A 17958-nucleotide genomic window follows, 5' to 3' on the forward strand; every position below is an offset into this window, starting at 1 on the left:
TGTGCATACACGCAATGTCTTAAATGCTGGAGCTTGCACAGTGAAGTTGGGTGTAGTGCTACCTACCTCATTAGTTCATTGTGCATGCCCCCGAGACAGTGCTTTCTTGCCCTGCCAACTTCCACGAAGGAGCTTAGCACTGGACCCATATGTGTTTACATACTAAGAAAACATTGATGAGGAACAGGACAGATTTATTATAACTGTGAGCAAAACAGGGCTGCATTAGCGCCCACGCATACTCTGGCCGCAGTGCTCAGCTCCTCTGCCGTAGTCGGCTGGGTGTGAGAGCACTGCCTCCAGAGCATGCGCACTAAGCTGATGAAGCCAGGGGCAGGTCACCCAGCAGCACTGCCCGACAGTTCAATGGATAACTAGATGATGTAGAGAACTTTAATTACACACAATAGGGAGTGATTGAAGCTACTGGTTGAGGGTTAGTCCATGGGATTTAACGCTCTACTAGACTAGTTACCTTGCATAGTATATTGGCTACGGCATTATAATTTGATCTTGTAGAAATAGATGCATTTTAAATATGTCATTTTAATGCAAGAATAAGGTTGCACAGCCTAGCGGTGGCAGTTTAATCATTCGGGAACCTGACAGCTTCTCTTTAAAAGGAATCCGTCAGTAGGATCTATCTTCCCAAGCCTACTATATGGGGATGTAGGTCATAGAACACTGAATAAAATGATGCTTTAATATCTGCCGGACAAAGATCTCCCTGGAAATCTGACTCTGGATCTTATTTTAAAGCATTACTCCAGCGTTTTTTTTATTACACCGCTGGAATGGTGCTTTAAATGTAATTCCCATGCCCCGTCTCATACGCACCTGCCGCATTCTTCATCTTTTCCCGTCGTTCTACGTGAAAAGTGACTTGCCAGCAGTGTTTCATGGAGCAGTGTGAGGTCACTTTTCAATACAAGTCTATGAGAGGCTCGTTCTGGCACTCAGACTTGCATTGGGAGCCTGTGACATAGTTTCTAACTTTTGACCAGTCAGAAGCTGCACTTCACAACATGGCGAAGCGGGATCAGAGCGGTGCCGAATCACGATGAAGACGCCAGAGGGTGAGTATATGACTGGGGGCAGGGGACTTATATTAAAGCACCACTATAGTGCTGGAAAAAAAAAACCTGGAGTTGTGCTTTAAATGAAAAGGGGCATTACCAGTGTCCGATATGTAGATCAGGCGAGCAGCCATTACATGTCTCTCACTGCTAATGCCCCTTTTATTTAAAATAAGCTCTGGAGGCAGATTCTCAGGGGGATCAGTGTTTGGCCCATAGCACTGAACACCTCATTTACATATTAAGAAACATTTGGATTTCCCTGGAGTAAGACATGTTATCGCAGATATGATGGCATTATGTTATTCAACTTGCTATAATTTACATGCCCTTATAGACATCCTAGGAGGGCTGATCCTACTGACAGATTCCCTTTTAAACTTTTTTAAATATATACTTTTTAATTAGTCCTTTCAGTAATGATTATTCCACCTTCTCCCAGTAACTATGGTCTGTAGTACAGCGAGTATGTTGGTATATAGATGTAAATCTAAAGTACAAAGCTTATAGTAGTATAAGAAAGTTAGTGCATCCAGCTCGCCCCATCCAGTATATCTGTGTTGTTCAGTCTGGTTTCTGGGCAATTCACTCCAATGTACATGTATAAGTTTTGTGAGGTATCAAGCAGCCTTGTTCGAAGTGTGCAAAAAGGTTTTTCAATCCAGTAAAGCGAATTAAAAGCAAAACATTTTTTATTATTCATCGAAATAGTAGCATTGGCATAGAAAAATACTGAAGTGTTTCGAGTCTGGCTGACTCTTAGGCTGCCGTCACACTAGCAGTATTTGGTCAGTATTTTACATCAGTATTTGTAAGCCAAAACCAGCTTACTACTGCTAGTGTGACGGCAGCCTAAATCGTAGATCTAGTTATGTATATATCTACGATTAATAGTCAGACTCTAAATGCGTGAATTTTTTATGCCCATGCTACTATTTTAATGAAGTCACAATAAAAAATGTTTGCTTTTAATTTGCTTTGCTGGATTGAAGAACCTTTTTTTCATCACTTCATACAAAGCCTAAGAATAAAAGTGTAGCTTATATACATTGATTAGCCATAACTGTAAAACTACTAACCGGTGAATAACAATGAAGGGTAATCGTTGTATTCAGTGATTGTATTGGTAACATGTTCTCCAGTCACTATATAATGCTTGTATGGCCTCTGGGGTATTAAGAATTATAGTTTAGTTGTGTAAGTAAAAAAAGATTAATGCAAAACAATTTAATTTGTTTTATTGCTCTTCTTAGGTTTTGCTCTCCCGTTTTGAAATCTGCGTGGCCATGTCATATGAACAGGCTATCTGAGAACTATGACCTGTTCCCAGACCTTAAACAATCTGATCGTCTGATCAATCTACAACAAAGTTTTTCTAGTACAGAGCCTGTTCTCAGTATAAAATCACAATATTTGGAGGATTTAGATGATTTGGAGCAAGAAGAACATTTGCTGTATCAATGCCAGAGTGATACTTCACGCAGTTATAATATAAATGCCAAAATAAATCCACATGGGTACTCTCACTTCAATGACTTTTTAGCATCTGAAACAACCAAAGACGCCTTTCAGAAGAGAGATACATTCCTGTCACCATTAAGTAAGAGTACCTTTGAAGAAGTTGGTAGGTATGATATGAGCCCTCATGGTAAGACCATGCACAATAAACGAACCGTGACTGGCTTCCAGGATGTCAAAAGCTGCATGAATAATTCACCTGAATTACCTGTCTTAGATGCAGATACATATAGTAATTTTTTCCAAGCAAAACAGAACTGCCAAACATTTGATGATTATATTCCAGACCAAACATTTACTATCCCAATAACAACACCATCAGTATCAGATAGATCTTTCCTGAAAGACTCATCTTATGTTTCTCAGTATGATCAAAAGCCAGAATTTGGACTTAAAACTCTATATAGTAATAATATGGCTATTACTGATCATTTTCAAAGACACACACCCAAACAGGAACTCCAAAATTCAGACTTAACTAAATTGTCCAGCTACTTGTTCTCCATTTCCAACAATAGTTCTGACAAGTTATCATGGACAAATGGACAGATGGAAAGAAACTCTCAAAATTTGTACAACAATCATGTGAAGTCAGGTAATATGTTATCAATCTCGCAGAAAAATCCTGCAGTTGTTTCTAACTATCAAAATTTACGTTCTCCTCTCATACCTGGTAGCAGTGCCCAAAAATTTCACAGTGAAAATCCAACATACTCATCCATAGACTATGGTTACAATAGTGCTGACAAGACACTGGGAGATTTTCAGAAAGTCACAGAGGACCACAAGTTTAAGTCTGTGGCTGAAAAAAGAATGAAGACTTTAAATGGCATCTGTGATAATCTATCAAGCTTATACAGCTATTCAGACCGAAATGTCAAGAAGATCATTCCAGAGAAGAAGCAAAACATGTCATTTAGCATCCAGGATAATACTGACAGCATAGTACAAAACCACAAAGAATTATTTAGCAGTGCTCTTGCTTACAATAATCTGGGAAATGTAAGTGTTGATAATAAGCCGCTAAATAGTAGCAAACTAACCCACCCACAGAACATGGTTTTATCCAATGGATTGATGATGGGTGGTATGGGTAACTTCAACTTAAACTCATCGAGTAACTTTAGGTCACCGTTTTCTAATAATTTGGGTCACAGTGTCCACCCAATGATAGACAGCCATGATCTATACTCTTACAAAAACCAGGGCCAAGCATGGTCACAGATCAATGGCCTCTTACTTGGTGATGCTTCCCTTCAAGGCTTGGCAGTTATTTTAAGCACGCAGAGGTCAGTAAAGCCTAGAAGCATTCTTGGAAATGAACTCCACATTCGTCTGGATGAATGTTTCGACTACTGTCGAGCTCTAGAGAAGGAAAGGAAAAAGGTATGTACAAAGAGAACTATATATGTTGCTATATACAGTGGCATGTAAACGTTTGGGCACCCCTAATCAAAATTACTGTTATTGTGAACAGTTAAGCAAGTTGAAAATGAAATGATCTCTAAAAGGCCTAAAGTTAAAGATGACACATTTCCTTTGTATTCTAGGCCAAAAAAATATATTTTCATCTATTATATTTAAAAAAAAATGGAAAATGGGCCAATGCAAAAGTTTGGGCAGCCATCATAGTTAGTATCTAGTAGCATCCCTTTTTGCAAGTATCACAGCTTGTAAAAAATTTTTGTGGGCAGCCAAGAGTCTTTCAATTCTTGTTTGAGGGATTTTCATCCATTCTTCCTTGGAAAATTCTTCCAGCTCTGTGAGATTCCTGAGTTGTCTTGCATGCACTGCTTTCTTTGAGGTCTAGCCACAGATTTTCAATGATGTTCAGATCAGGGGACTATGAGGGCCATTGTAAAACCTTCAGCTTTCGTGTTTTGAGGTAGACTATTGTGGATTTTGAGGTGTGTTTAGAATCATCCATTTTTAGAATTCATCCTCTTTTCAACTTCAACTTTTTCACAGATGATGTTATGGTTTTTTTTTTAAATTCGTTTATTAAAACACTTAATTCACATGTACATACACAGTTTACACATTTCCAGGTCAGTGCAGGTACATCATAATGATAGATTAATTCATATAATGTTATATACACCGATCGGATTATGCATATTTAAGATATAATAGTATGTCACATATACTGAAAATCCTAAAACTCAACCTATCTTACTGCCTAAACAAAACAGTCTCCACCACATTAGCATAACGGTTTTAGTGCGCAGCGTGAATCGCACAGTTTATCAACTCTTTACTATACTGAATCTAGGCCCTTAACTACGTGATGACACGGTGAGATACGACGAGTTCCATAAGTCCCAGATTTTATTAAATTTCTCTAAACAACCTCTATTCTGGTATAAGGTGCGTTCATATGGCACAATCAGATTTACCAACTCTATCCAGGCCCTAAGGGACGGATGTGAAGTGCCCATCCAACGCAGGGCAATCAATTTCCTTGCCAGAAAAAGTGTCTCCCTCAGAAAAATTTGAACATGGTGGCCCCACATCTCCTCCTCCAGTATCCCAAACAAACACACTGACGGGGTCAAGGGAACAGGAATACGTACAAGGGAAGTCAACAACGAGGCCACCTCTCTCCAATAAGACATAATAACTGGACATTCCCATATCATGTGTATGAAATCCGCCTCCTCCGTATGACATCTAGTACATTCTGAAGATCGGGACCACCCAATTTTAAATAGTCGCAATGGGGTTAGATATGATTGATGCAGAATATATAACTGTATCATTTTATTGTTAGCTGAGGGCGACACCTTGGTTGGGGACTCAAGGGCCATCTCCCAGTCCTCACCCTGTAAGTCGGGTATCAGGACCCTCCATTTTTCCCTTATCGGCAACAAGGTAGCATCAGCACCCACGGACAACATATAAGTATACAATGCAGAGATAAGACCACGGGGTCCCTGTGACTTGAAAATCCCTATCAGTGGGAAAGAGGATATTACTTGTGCCACCTCCACACTTCGAAGATGTGACTGAATCGCCGATCTAAGTTGAAGATATCGGAAGAACTGAGGTCTCGGTATATCATGCTTATGCTGGATTTGTTCAAAGGACATTAGGGTTCCCTGTTCATAAAGATCATTAATCGACAAAACACCATGCGACGTCCAGAATTGAGCGGAAGGGTGATTCAGTAAGCTCGGGAAATATTCACTATCCCATAATGGCATTTCAGCTACAATACCATCAAAACGGATTACCTTTTTCACTTGCCGCCAAATCAACCTTGCCAACCGAAGCAATGGCAACAATCTAGGGACGGAGGGTTTGTTTATTTCCAAGAAACCCAACGGGCAGCTGATCTTGGCAGCATGAGCCAGATGGTTTTCCGAGTTCGGTAAATCTCCCCCAGGCATCCATTTTCCCAGAGCTCTAAGCTGTCCAGCTAAATAGTATAAAAAAAAATCTGGCAACGCCGCCCCTCCCATTTGCTTAGATCTGTGTAAGGTGGATAATTTGAGTTTGGGTCTAGCCCTTCCCCAAATAAAGGATGTAGTTAATGAGTTCAAGTTGGCAAAAAAGGATTTAGGAACCGGTACTGCACTATGTTGGAGGGAATAATTAAGCTTCGGGAGGAGTATCATTTTTATCAAATTTATGCGGCCCGAGACAGATAAAGGCAGTTTACTCCATATAGCAAATTTATGTTTAACGAACTCCAGCAACGGGAGAATATTAAATTGTAAATCAAGTCTACTATCTTTTGGTATAATTATTCCTAGGTATTTAAAGCTAGTGACAACCGGCAATAGGGATAAAGTGTTAAGGTGTGCCGCCGAACCATGAAAGAGAGGCATCAAGGCAGATTTATCCCAGTTAATATATAGTCCGGAACGTCTACTGAATCCTTCTATAGTAGTGATCACGTGTGGCAGGGTCTCCTCCACCTCATCAAGAAATACAACCATATCGTCCGCATATAGACCGATAGTATCCACGCGGTCTGCTATCATAATGCCCTTAACCAATGGGGAGGACCTCATACGAATCGCCAACGCCTCTATTGCAAGGGCAAACAAGGCCGGAGATAGAGGACATCCCTGGCGAGTCCCTCTCTTTAAGGAGAATGATTCAGAAATAGAATTATTAATAATTATCCGGGCTCTTGGTTTCAAATATAATGCTGCAATCCATTTTTGGAATTTAGGACCAAATTGAAATCGTTGTAAACATGCAGACAAAAAAGGCCATTCAAGAGAGTCAAATGCCTTAGCCGCGTCCAGCGAGGCCATGGCCCATCGACTCTCAGGTACCAACGTACTATATTGGGCTATTGATTGAACCCTCCTGATGTTAATAGAGGTACTCTTACCTGGCATAAAACCTGTCTGATCTGGATGTATTAAATCTAATATTACCGTGTTTAATCTAGTAGCTAGAATTTTAGTGAAGATCCTATAGTCCACATTAACTAATGAAATAGGACGATAAGATCCGCAGTCTAGGGGGTCCTTCCCTTCCTTTTTTAAGACTATGATATTTGCTTCATAATAAGAATCCCGCAAGGAACCACCCTCCCAAATCCCCTGAAATACTTTCAACAGAATTGGAACCAGAGCATCTCTATATTTTCTATATATTTCTATAGGGAAGCCGTCCGGACCCGGTGCCTTGCCAGAAGCCATGTCTGTTATGGCCCTGTTCACCTCATCAAGAGTAAAGTCAGCGTCTAAAAAGGCTTGTTGCGCAGCATTCAACGCAGGGAATACTAAGTCTGATAAATAATTTAGGCATTCCAAGGTATCAGAGTCTCCCTTAGAACTATACAGCTCTTTATAAAAATCACAAAAGCATTGGAGTATGTCATCTGTCGAGGTTACTACAGAGTCGTCTGGCTTCCGGATTTTAAGTATAGTGTTGGACGTATTGTGCTGATGAACCATGTATGCTAGGAGTTTACTGGACTGATTTCCCAGTTCGAAGTATGTCTGTTTAGTAAAAAATAGTTTGCGCTTAGATTTAGTGTCAGTATATTGACTATGGAGTCTGTGCAAGTGTAGCCACTCCGTCCTGTTCTCACTTGTCTGGTTAGCTATATAGGCCGCCTCCGAGTCTCTCAGTCGCTCGTCCATGTCATCGTCTTCCTTTGAGGTCTGTCGCTTAATATACGAGATGGTAGAAGACAAACAACCCCTCAGATATGCTTTAAGGGCGTCCCAAAGAATATTAATATTTTGCGGCATAGGGTGGGATGCAATAAAGCAGTCCAGTTGGTCAACAGTCCGGTCCTCTGGGCCTATTAACTTCAGCCAGAATGGATTTACTTTCCAAGTTATAATGTTCCTCACCCGACCCAACTTAAGTTTAAGGATCACTGGACTATGGTCTGAGACCCCCTCTACTCCCATGACTCACCTCCCCCACCCGTACCGCCAAGTTACTGGAGCCGAATATATAGTCCAAGCGAGACAAAGTGCGTTTGACAGACGAATGACAAGTAAACTCCCTTACGTCGGGGTGGTGTGTTCTCCAAAGATCTAACCAGCCAGTACCTTCCATGAATATTGACAATCGAGATGGTGAAGGACTTACATCTGTGGTCTCTCCATCGAGCCGGAGTCTATCCATACCTTCATTCATTAACATATTGAAATCTCCCATACACAGAACATGCGCATCTGGATAGTTTAAGGCAAAGTCAACCGCCTTCTTGACAACCGACATATTAGCATGAGGAGGGTTATATATACACATTATAATATAGTCCTCTGAATTCATATTCGCATACACAAACACAAAACGACCTTCCGGATCTCTCCAAACTTCTCTGACCTCCCATCTAATATCCTTATGGATTAACAAAGATACTCCTCTAGAATAACTAGTATGGAATACGTGCACAGACCATTGCACCCAAGGTTTCTGCACATAACGGGACGAGTCTCTAGTCAGGTGTGTTTCAACCAAAGCTACTACATGAGGGCGATAACGTCTTATCTGAGAAAATACTTTGACTCTCTTACGAGGCGACCCAAGACCTCTCACATTCCAAGTCATGCATGTTACATCAGACGCCATATCTCAACAGTTTAGAAAATATAATATCACGTCGAGCGTCCGTCACGCCGGTGGTGAAGAAAAACATGGCAGTAATGTCTATATAACTAACAAACAAAACCAAAACATTGAAGAGCAAAAAATGCTTCTTAAGGGAGCAAAAATTTGTGCTCCGCATAACCCAGTCCAAAAAAGGGGATACCATTCTCTGAACGCAGAGTTCGGTAAAGTTGTTTCCCAGGACGCTGGCAAAGGAGCTCCCCTCATCAACAAGGAAAATCCGGTGAGAGAGTTCCAAGTTCTTGATAGAAAGAAACTAGAAAATCTCCCCGACGAGAGAGTTCCTCCTTTTGTAGATCAATGTAAATATAAACAGCAGCCAACTTAGGATTTCTCTCCTCCCCCGTCCACTCCCACACACGACCGTAGCCACTCTTCAGCATCCGCCGGGGTAGTAAAAAAGGAAGAAGAACCTTTATACACGACCCTGAGTCTGGCAGGATAAAGCATTGAATACACAACATTTTTCTCTCTTAGTCGCTTCTTTATCTCCATGAACTGAGCCCGTTGTTTTTGTAACTCCATAGAAAAATCTGGGAATATCGAGACAGTAGCGCTGTTAAATTTAATAGGACTTTTTTGCCTCGCCATACGGAGGGCCACATCTCTGTCTCTGGAATTAAGAAGGCGGGCCAAGAAGGGTCTCGGCGGAGCGCCTGGAGGAGGAGATTTTGTCGGGACCCTGTGGGCCCTTTCCACAGCAAATGTAGGGGAGAATTCATCTCCCAGAATATCTCTGAGCCAGCCCTCCAAGAATTTTTCAGGTTGTTGGCCTTCTGAGCGTTCCGGCAGGCCTATAATACGGATGTTATTTCGGCGTAGTCTGTTTTCCAGATCATCCGCCTTCTGTTTCCAAGCATTTATGGAGCCCGCCACTTTTGTCAATTTAGCTTCCATAGGTGTGGAGTTGTCCTCCAGGCGAGACACCCGTGTTTCAACCTCTGTAATACGGCCCTTCATAGACTGCATATCTTGACGAAGGCGCCCCACCTCAGAGTGCACTTCCTCTATCTTCCCAGTTAGAGAGGTTCTGGTCAGTGATATAGCTTGCATCAGTTGTTCGGATGCCTGTCTCAGAGTTAAGTCCTCCTGATCTCCATCCTCCTCATCCTCGGAGGCACGATTTTGTACCTGGGTCTCAGATTTCCCCACAGGAGAAGTATTATTCTTTTTTGAGCGCAGATTATCAGGGGGATCGGACCGTGTAAATTTTTTGAGCTTTTCAGCTGCACTTAGGGTTTTGGTGCGATGTGCGGTCGACATAGTGAGGATCAGTTAGTATTTTAATAGGATACAGTTTCTGCCCGAACAATGCACTAATGTTGCACAATACACAAACAGCCTATAGGGCCCTCTCAGCCGTGCACCACAAGGCTAATGATATATTATAATCCAGCCCAATGTATTCTTAGAAGGGAGAGGGATCCAGGAAGTAGATCCAGCAGCAAACAAAAAGAGCGTAGTGTCTATATTAATTCTCAGGATTACACCCAGGCAGCTGTAGTATATAATTAGATCATGGCAGATCCGCACCCACCGTGCAGGTAGTGGAGTGGGGGAGAAGTTCCAGTGTGACAAGCGCCAGGACCAGTCAGCGCTATAAAACGTTGTGCGGCACTGATGAGGGGGAGCCCGGGGCCCGTTTCTCAGGGCACACACCGTGAGACTCCCCTCCCGTACCTTGAAGAGCGGCACCGGAGTCCAGCCAGCTCTCTCCCGTGCTGCAGGATCTGCTTCGCGCCCTCCGCCGTAAGCGCGCGTGGTTAATGAAAATGGCCGCCGCCTCTTGCAGCTCCGTCCTCCGTCCAGGCTCTCCCGGAGTCCACCCGACCGAAGCCGCACCTCGCAGCCTCTCTGAAGCCAGGCACCTCCAGGCACCCAGGGGAGCACAGCGGTGGTTCGGAAGACCCTCGCGGGTAAGTATTAGCAGGGGTTTCAGGTCAGGATTATCGGAGCTCCAGCCGAACGCGTCCTCACAGCTCCGCTACATCGCCACGCCCCCCCAGATGATGTTATGTTTGCATCAAGAATTTGTTGAAATTTCATTCCATTTTTGCCTCTACTAGTGAAATGTTCCCAGAGTCATTGGCTGCAACACAACCCCATAGCATGATTGATCCACCCCCATGCTTAATGATTGACAAGATGTCCTTTTTCTGAATATTTGTTCACTTTTTACTCCAGACATAACTTTGATCCTTGTGGCCAGAGCGTTCTCATCAGTCCTCAGGACTTTGTTTCCAAAATGCATCAGGCTTGTTTAGATGTTTTCTTGCATACTTTTGTCACTGATTTTTATTTTGAGGATGCAGGAGAGGTTTTCTTCTGATGACTCTTCCATGAAGGCCATATTTGTGCAGGTGTCTGAACTAAAATGTACCACAACTGCCAAGTCTACTAAAACTTTCTGAAGGTCTTTTGCAGTCAAGCGGGGATTCTGATTTGCCTTTCTAGGAATCCTACAAGCAGCTCTCGCTGAAATTGACCTTCAGAAAGTTTTTACTTTATCCTGACCTCCACTGTTCATATTAAAAAAAGTCACAGAGAAAAATGCAGAGATGTTTACCTGCTGAAGCCTCCAAACAAATGCACTAGCAGGGTGCGGCGGACACGATTAATGATGGCAAAAACACAGGTGCAAAAAATACCAATGAAACAACCACTTTCAATCCAGTGTTGGCTGTTTGGCATTAGTGCACAAAAAGATAAGCGATAATAGTCTGTATGTGGCGTTGTTCACACAGGTAATGCAAAGCATCTGGTTTACAGCCTATTACTAACGCACATATATGCGGGCCGCCCAGTGCCACAAAATGCATGCTGTGTGAATAGAGGCCAACAGTTTACAGAGCCATCTTGGTCCGACCGCACCCTGCAAGATAAAGTGCAAAAAAAACACATATCAATGTATGTAAGGTATTAGTTTATATTGGCGCCTCAATACGTAAGCTGGCAACCCGCGTCAAGGGTCCTTACATTTTGCCAGTCCTAACGCTAAACATAGAATAAAAGCTCACCGACTGAAAAAGAGGACTTACAAATCCTCCAAAAAATTGAAACAAAGTCAGAGAAAAATGCAGACCTGCACCTGTGTTTTTGCCATCATTAATCGTGTCCGCCGCACCCTGCTAGTGCATTTGTTTGGTGGCTTCAGCAGGTAAACATCTCTGCATTTTTCTCTGTGACTTTTTTCAATTTTTTGGAGGATTTGTAAGTCCTCTTTTTGTGTCGGTGAGCTTTTATTCTCTGTTCATATTAACAGCCATTTCTTAGTTACCGTATATACTCGAGTATAAGCCGAGATTTTCAGCCCAAATCTTTGGGCTGAAAGTGCCCCTCTCGGCTTATACTCGAGTCACGGTCGGCGGCAGGGTCGGCGGGTGAGGGGGAGAGAGGTCTGTCATATACTCACCTGCTTCCGGGGCACCTGCCGCTCCCCCTGCCTGTCCCATGGTCTTCGGGTGCCGTAGCTCTTCCCCTGTTCAGCGGTCACGTGGGACCGCTCATTAAAGTTATGAATATGGACTCCACTCCCATAGGGGTGGAGCCGCATATTCATACCTCTAATGAGCGGTAACGGTGACCGCTGACAGAGGAAGAGGCTGCGGCACCCGGAGACCATCTGTCCGGGATAAGGAGCCAGGGACGCCGGGAGCAGGTGAGTATTACATATTTACCTGTCCACGTTCCACCCGCCGGGCGCCGCTCCGTCTTCCCGTCCTCTTGCTCTGACTGTTCAGGTCAGAGGGCGCGATGACGTACTAATCTGCGCGCCGCCCTCTGCCTGAACAGTCAGTGCGGAGAGACGCCGAGACGGGACGCTGAGGAGCTGCGGACAGCAAGAGAGGTGAGTATGTCATTTTTTTATTGCAGCAGCAGCAGCATTATATATTACACAGCTTTATATGGAGCATCTATGGGGCAATAATGAACGGTGCAGAGCATTCTATATGGCACAGTTTTATATGGAGCATCTATGGGGCCATAATGAACAGTGCAGAGCATACTATATGGCACAGCTTTATATGGAGCATCTATGGGGCCATAATGAACGGTATGGAGAATTATATATGGCACAGCTTTATATGGAGCATCTATGGGGCCATAATGAACGGTGCAGAGCATTATATATGGCACAGCTTTATATGGAGCATCTTATGGGGCAATAATGAACAGTATGGAGCATTATATGTGGCACAGTTTTATGTGGAGCATCTATGGGGCAATAATCAACGGTATGGAGCATCTATTTTTATTTTTGAAATTCACCGGTAGCTGCTGCATTTCCTACCCTAGGCTTATACTCGATATAAGTTTTCCCAGTTTTTTGTGGCAAAATTAGGGGGGTCGGCTTATACTCGGGTCAGCTTATACTCGAGTATATACGGGTACCTTAATGTGACCAGTAGACGTTTGTCAGCAGGAATCACTCTACGGAGCTGGGTGTCCTGTCTCCTGATGGCTCCTTGGCCACACTCAAGCAAATCCCGGAAGGTGTCTTGAGACATCCTGTTGGCATGGAGCTCGCTGTATAGGGTGTGGTATCTATCGGGCCATAATGAAATGTATGGAGCATTCTATATGGCACAGTTTTATATGGAGCATCTATGGGGCTTATACTCGAGTATATACGGTACATTTTGAAATGAGGAAAGGGCAACTTCAAAACACTTTGCTAACTTCTTATAGCTTTCTTCTGCTGTTTTCTGGGCCACCACCATTTTCAGAGTGCTATTCAGCTTAGAAGAACCCATGGCTGCTGTTTTTTTGCACAAGGTAAGGAGAGGCTGGGTTTTTATAAACATAGGAAATTTGCATCACCTGACCTTTCCTAAAGATGATAGTGAACAAGCCATAACCAGGGCCGGATTTAAGAGGTGGGTGGCCCGGGGTCCATTTTGGAGGGAGGCCCATTTTTCAAGGTGTTGCAATATGTAATGCAAAAACACAAAATGAAACAAACGCAAGTTTATTTACAAAAATCATTTACGCAGAGTAATTCAGGTAAAATCATTAATTTTTTCAATCCAGGCACTTTCGTTGATTTTCGTGCTGCAAAATCACTAATGATGTGACTAAAGTCCAATTCCCGCTGTATATCTGACTCGATGCTCATGATAGCCAAATTTACAAGTCATTCCTGCTTCATGGATGTCCTTAATCGGTTTTCAACTAATTTGAGTTTTGAGAAGGAACGCTCACCACTGCAGTTTGTTACCATCAAAATTAGATATATCCTTAGATATCTAGGTAGCGCCTAGAAGCTTCTGTTGGGATCGGAGAAGGCTGCCGAATGCCATATGCTAAGCATTAGGTACAGGGAGGGTACTAAGGAAGTCGGGCTAGGCTAGGCAGGTCAGTGGATGCTGTATCAGGTCAGGTTCCATGACTCTGCCGCTCTGCACCAGACACTTTCAATAGTTTCTCTTTTGTTAAATGTTCCTTATCATTAGAAATGGTTCACAACAAAGAGACGTGTATTTTACATGTTTTGAGATATTTATCCCTATATTGGTGGGAGGCCTCCGCTTGGTGGGTGGCTTGGGCCCCCTAAATCCGGGCCTGGCCATAAGCATTGCAAGCTAATTAAGGTCTGAAAGCTTGGCCAAAGATATGCGAGTACACAAATCTCGAAGGGTGCCCAAACTTTTGCATTGGCCCATTTTCCATTTTGTAACTTTTAAAATATAAAAAGCAATAGTATGTGTTAACTGCTATGTAGCAGGGGAGGAACTCCCTCCTGTACGGCAGGAAAAAAACAAATGACTCTGTTAAGATATATTACAAAGTTGCTTGTTTTCATGTGTACTATTGATCTCTGAAATAAAAATTTAAACTAAGGTTAGTCTTTTAAGGTATTTTCGCATAGCAAACATTTTTGTTTCATGAATAAGCTGATGGTTTCAAAATCCTGTACAATCTAATAGCAGCATGGTAAGCCCTGTTCACACTGTGTTTCTGTAGTGTGTATGGGCATTTTAGAGGGATTCCGATGGAACTGCAGAAAGACATTGTGAACAGGGCCTTTATAGATCAGGAGTAGACAAACAGATTGATATTTAGGTCTTTGGAAAAAGATGATAGAGTATAACTTGCATTTTATTATTTGGAATCCTTCCCAGTTCTAAGCTTTCAAGGGGGCAGTGAATCACTGATTAGGACCATCTTTTTTTACTCCTTAATAACTCTTAAAAGGTTGTGAGAGTTAGGGGGCTCCATCTCACTCCATTGTCTACCTTCTCCCTGTGATAATTGCAGGGTGTAGATGGTTGTCATAACGACCTAAGCCTAGGTTAAAGAATGACCTTCGAGACTGCCAGGTATGGTGGCCTATTAGACTCTGCTTATGGATAGATTCACACATCTGTGAGGGCCACAATACGAGAGAAATTGACCAATTTTTCTCTCAGGTGTCATCCTTGTTATAGCAATATTTTTATCATCCCTTTTGTTCACTAACCTAAATAGAATATGCAAACTTTTTTATCCATTGACTGTTAACAATGTGTGTAAAAAGGAATGGAACTCTGAATTACAAAGTTCGTATTGTTAGTTTCATCCGTGTCTCGCGACTAACCACAGACTTTAATGGCCGAATCTGATTTGCAAAATCTGATCAGAATTGCACATGGACATTCCTTTAGACCTGAGGCATTGACCCGTTTTTAAAACTGATGTGTGTATGGCAAAATTAAACTATGGGTCAGTGTTCTAAACTGCACTAGGAAATGTCACACGGATGTGTGAATGTAGACTTATGCTGACAGATTTAATAACCCACAATAAATAAGTATTGCAGGATATTAGACTTGCAATCTAAAATGTTCAAGTCCAAAGGGACTAAGTAAAAATAAAATAAATATATATTGTGAGGCAGTGACCGGTGTCACATGTAGGGGTCACTGTGTTTCCCCCCAGAATGTGGACAGAGGTCTATTAAGACCCGCTGGAGCGCCTTGTGGTCACAGCAGGACGCCTGTGAGCCACAGGGCAAAATAAAAGTAAGCGTGGACCTGGTTAAGCTATTTGGCCTGGGATTGTTGAGGAAAAGCCGATATGGGCTTTTATTTTGGAAATGGACTGCAGGAAGGTGGTGTGGCTGGTCTGTTTCCTACAGGCCGGGTCTTATAGGTGGCCTATGGCCACAGATTCCAGTTTTGAGAGTGCATTGCAGTCGCAGGCGTAGCTGTGATTGCAATGGAGAATAAAAAATAAGGATAGGTCTTGGACATGCTAGTGTCCAAGGCAGATTTAGGGAAAACCTGCTCTGGTTTTTGGTGTTTTGAAGCAGACTGCAGGATGGTAGTCGTGCCGTTCGTTTCTGTCCCTGTCTAGGTTTTCCATGTGGCTGAAGGCCACAGATTCTAGTTTAAAATCCGTGCAGTAAAGGGTTTGCGTGTTTCCGTATCAGAGTGGAGTTTGCAGCAAGCAAATTAGACAAATTCCCGACACCCGCAGTGTACACAGCAGTGCAGTCACCCACGGCAACCGGTCAGAGGTGGACCGGCGTCTTTAGGGACTGTAAGCTGGAGGATATGGTTCCCGGCTGCGATCCAGAGAATATCGTTTAGGTAGAAGTGTGCGTTGGACATTAATGCTGTGCTTTTTTGAGTTGGACATTTAATGCTGTGAAGTTAACGCATTAAAGAGACTTTTTGTTTGGAACTGTGCTGCGTCACTGCCTCATCACTGCATAAGTGTGCTACCGCTGCACTACAAGATTTATGTTTCACCAATAAAATGACATTTTTTATGTAAAAATAGTACACAGAGTACTGTGCAAAAGTTTTAGGAAAGTGTGGAGAAAAAGCGGGTAGTGTTAATCATTTATTTTTATCAATGAACAAAAGAGAAATCTAAATCAAAGCAATATTTGACAAGCCTTTGCCTTCAAAACAGCATGAATTCTCCTCGGTACACTTGCACACAGTTTGTTTGTCTTTTTTTTAACCACCAATACCCATCTTTTATTGGCACATAGCTTTTTAAAAAACAGACAAAAACTGCAACAATAAAAAAAAATTGTCACAAAGTGTAAATGTAATTTAATACAGTACAATGAAATATTCGATATTCTGTTGACTTCCTAGAAGGTAAACTGATAAAAATAAATAAGAAAATAGATGTGACAATTTGCTGCCTAAATTCTGACATATGACGAGGTCCAGACATAACCGTGGGGGGCCAGTAAATATATTTGTGCCTACAGCTGGGGGCTGAGCAGCTAATGGACATTAGTATAGATTCTGTGCTTAATAAACACCAAGCTTGGCAGATGCTGCCGCACTCCCAGGTAATGCTGGACATGACTAAACCACCGGGACAAATTGATGTAGGTCTCTTTTTCCTGGATTGAGAGGTCAGCTATGAATGGATGCAACCCATAATAAATTAAGATATCAGCCACAGTGATTGCATTTCTAGCCATGTATACTTTATCCTCCAGATAGGAATGCAGATCCTTTAGTGCAGTCCTGACATCTTCCTTGGAGGTTAATCTGTCTATGCGTGTTTATTATTATTATTTATTTATATAGCACCATTGATTCCATGGTGCTGTACATGAGAAGGGGTTACATCAAAATACAAATATCACTTACAGTAAACAAAACTAACAATGACAGACTGGTACAGAGGGAAGAGGACCCTGCCCTTGCGGGCTTACATTCTACATTCTGCGTGTTGTTCGGTATTCTAGCCATTGCTGTACAATGGCCTTCTCTTCTATAGAGACACCTAATAGTTCCTCTTTCCTGGCTTGGGTAACTAAATGGGAGGCAATGGTGGCAAGGCCTGCCAGGCTGGGACCTTTATTGGTGTGAAGCATCGGAATCTGGCTGCTCCCCTGGGCACGGCTTCTGTACTTTCCTGCTTTCAGCCCCAGACATTTCTCCAGCGCGGTCAGCTCCTCCACCGCCATCTTGGTTTTGCACACAGTTTTTTAACTCCTTGGTGACAGACCCAATTTTGTACTTAATGACCAAGCCAATTTTTACAATTCTGACCACTGTCACTTTATGAGGTTACAGCTCTGGAATGCTTCAACGGATCCCACTGATTCTGAGATTTTTTTGTGACATATTGTACTTCATGTTAGTGGTAAAATTTCATCGATATGACTTGCGTTTATTTATGAAAAAAAACGTAAATTTGGCAAAAAATTTGAAAAATTTGCAACTTTCAAACTAATTTTTGTTCCCTTAAATCAGAGAGTCGTATTGAAGAAAATAGTTAATGAATAAATAGCATTTCCCACATGTCTACTTCACATCAG

At 42.4% G+C, this 17958-nt stretch overlaps 2 protein-coding genes across 6 annotated transcripts in view; one reads left to right on the top strand and one right to left on the bottom strand.

Annotated features, from left to right (window-relative positions):
- Nucleotides 1-17958, top strand: part of MEIOC (meiosis specific with coiled-coil domain) — a 224250-nt gene that overhangs the window by 121368 nt on the left and 84924 nt on the right. For all 5 annotated transcript variants that reach the window (XM_077252612.1, XM_077252611.1, XM_077252615.1 and 2 more), the window contains one exon: nt 2330-3980. In XM_077252612.1, the coding sequence (XP_077108727.1) occupies nt 2330-3980 (1651 nt within the window). The remainder of the gene's footprint in view (nt 1-2329; nt 3981-17958) is intronic.
- LOC143769142 (eukaryotic translation elongation factor 1 epsilon-1-like) lies at nt 16649-17604 on the bottom strand. Its single transcript, XM_077257719.1, has 2 exons — nt 17369-17604; nt 16649-17197 (listed from the first exon to the last, which is right to left on the bottom strand). Exons 1-2 carry the CDS (start codon nt 17602-17604, stop codon nt 16909-16911), a joined length of 525 nt encoding a protein of 174 aa, XP_077113834.1. The 3' UTR covers nt 16649-16908.

Source organism: Ranitomeya variabilis, chromosome 4 (genome assembly GCF_051348905.1).
Source record: "Ranitomeya variabilis isolate aRanVar5 chromosome 4, aRanVar5.hap1, whole genome shotgun sequence".
NCBI lineage: Eukaryota > Metazoa > Chordata > Amphibia > Anura > Dendrobatidae > Ranitomeya > Ranitomeya variabilis.

Bases quoted from the DNA above. Each gene is read 5' to 3' on its own strand.
- LOC143769142 (XM_077257719.1), bottom strand. From the start codon at position 17,604: ATGGCGGTGGAGGAGCTGACCGCGCTGGAGAAATGTCTGGGGCTGAAA. The intron at 17,198-17,368 runs AACACGCAGAAT...ATAATAATAATA, and splicing joins CAATGGCTAGAATACCGAAC to AACACGCATAGACAGATTAA.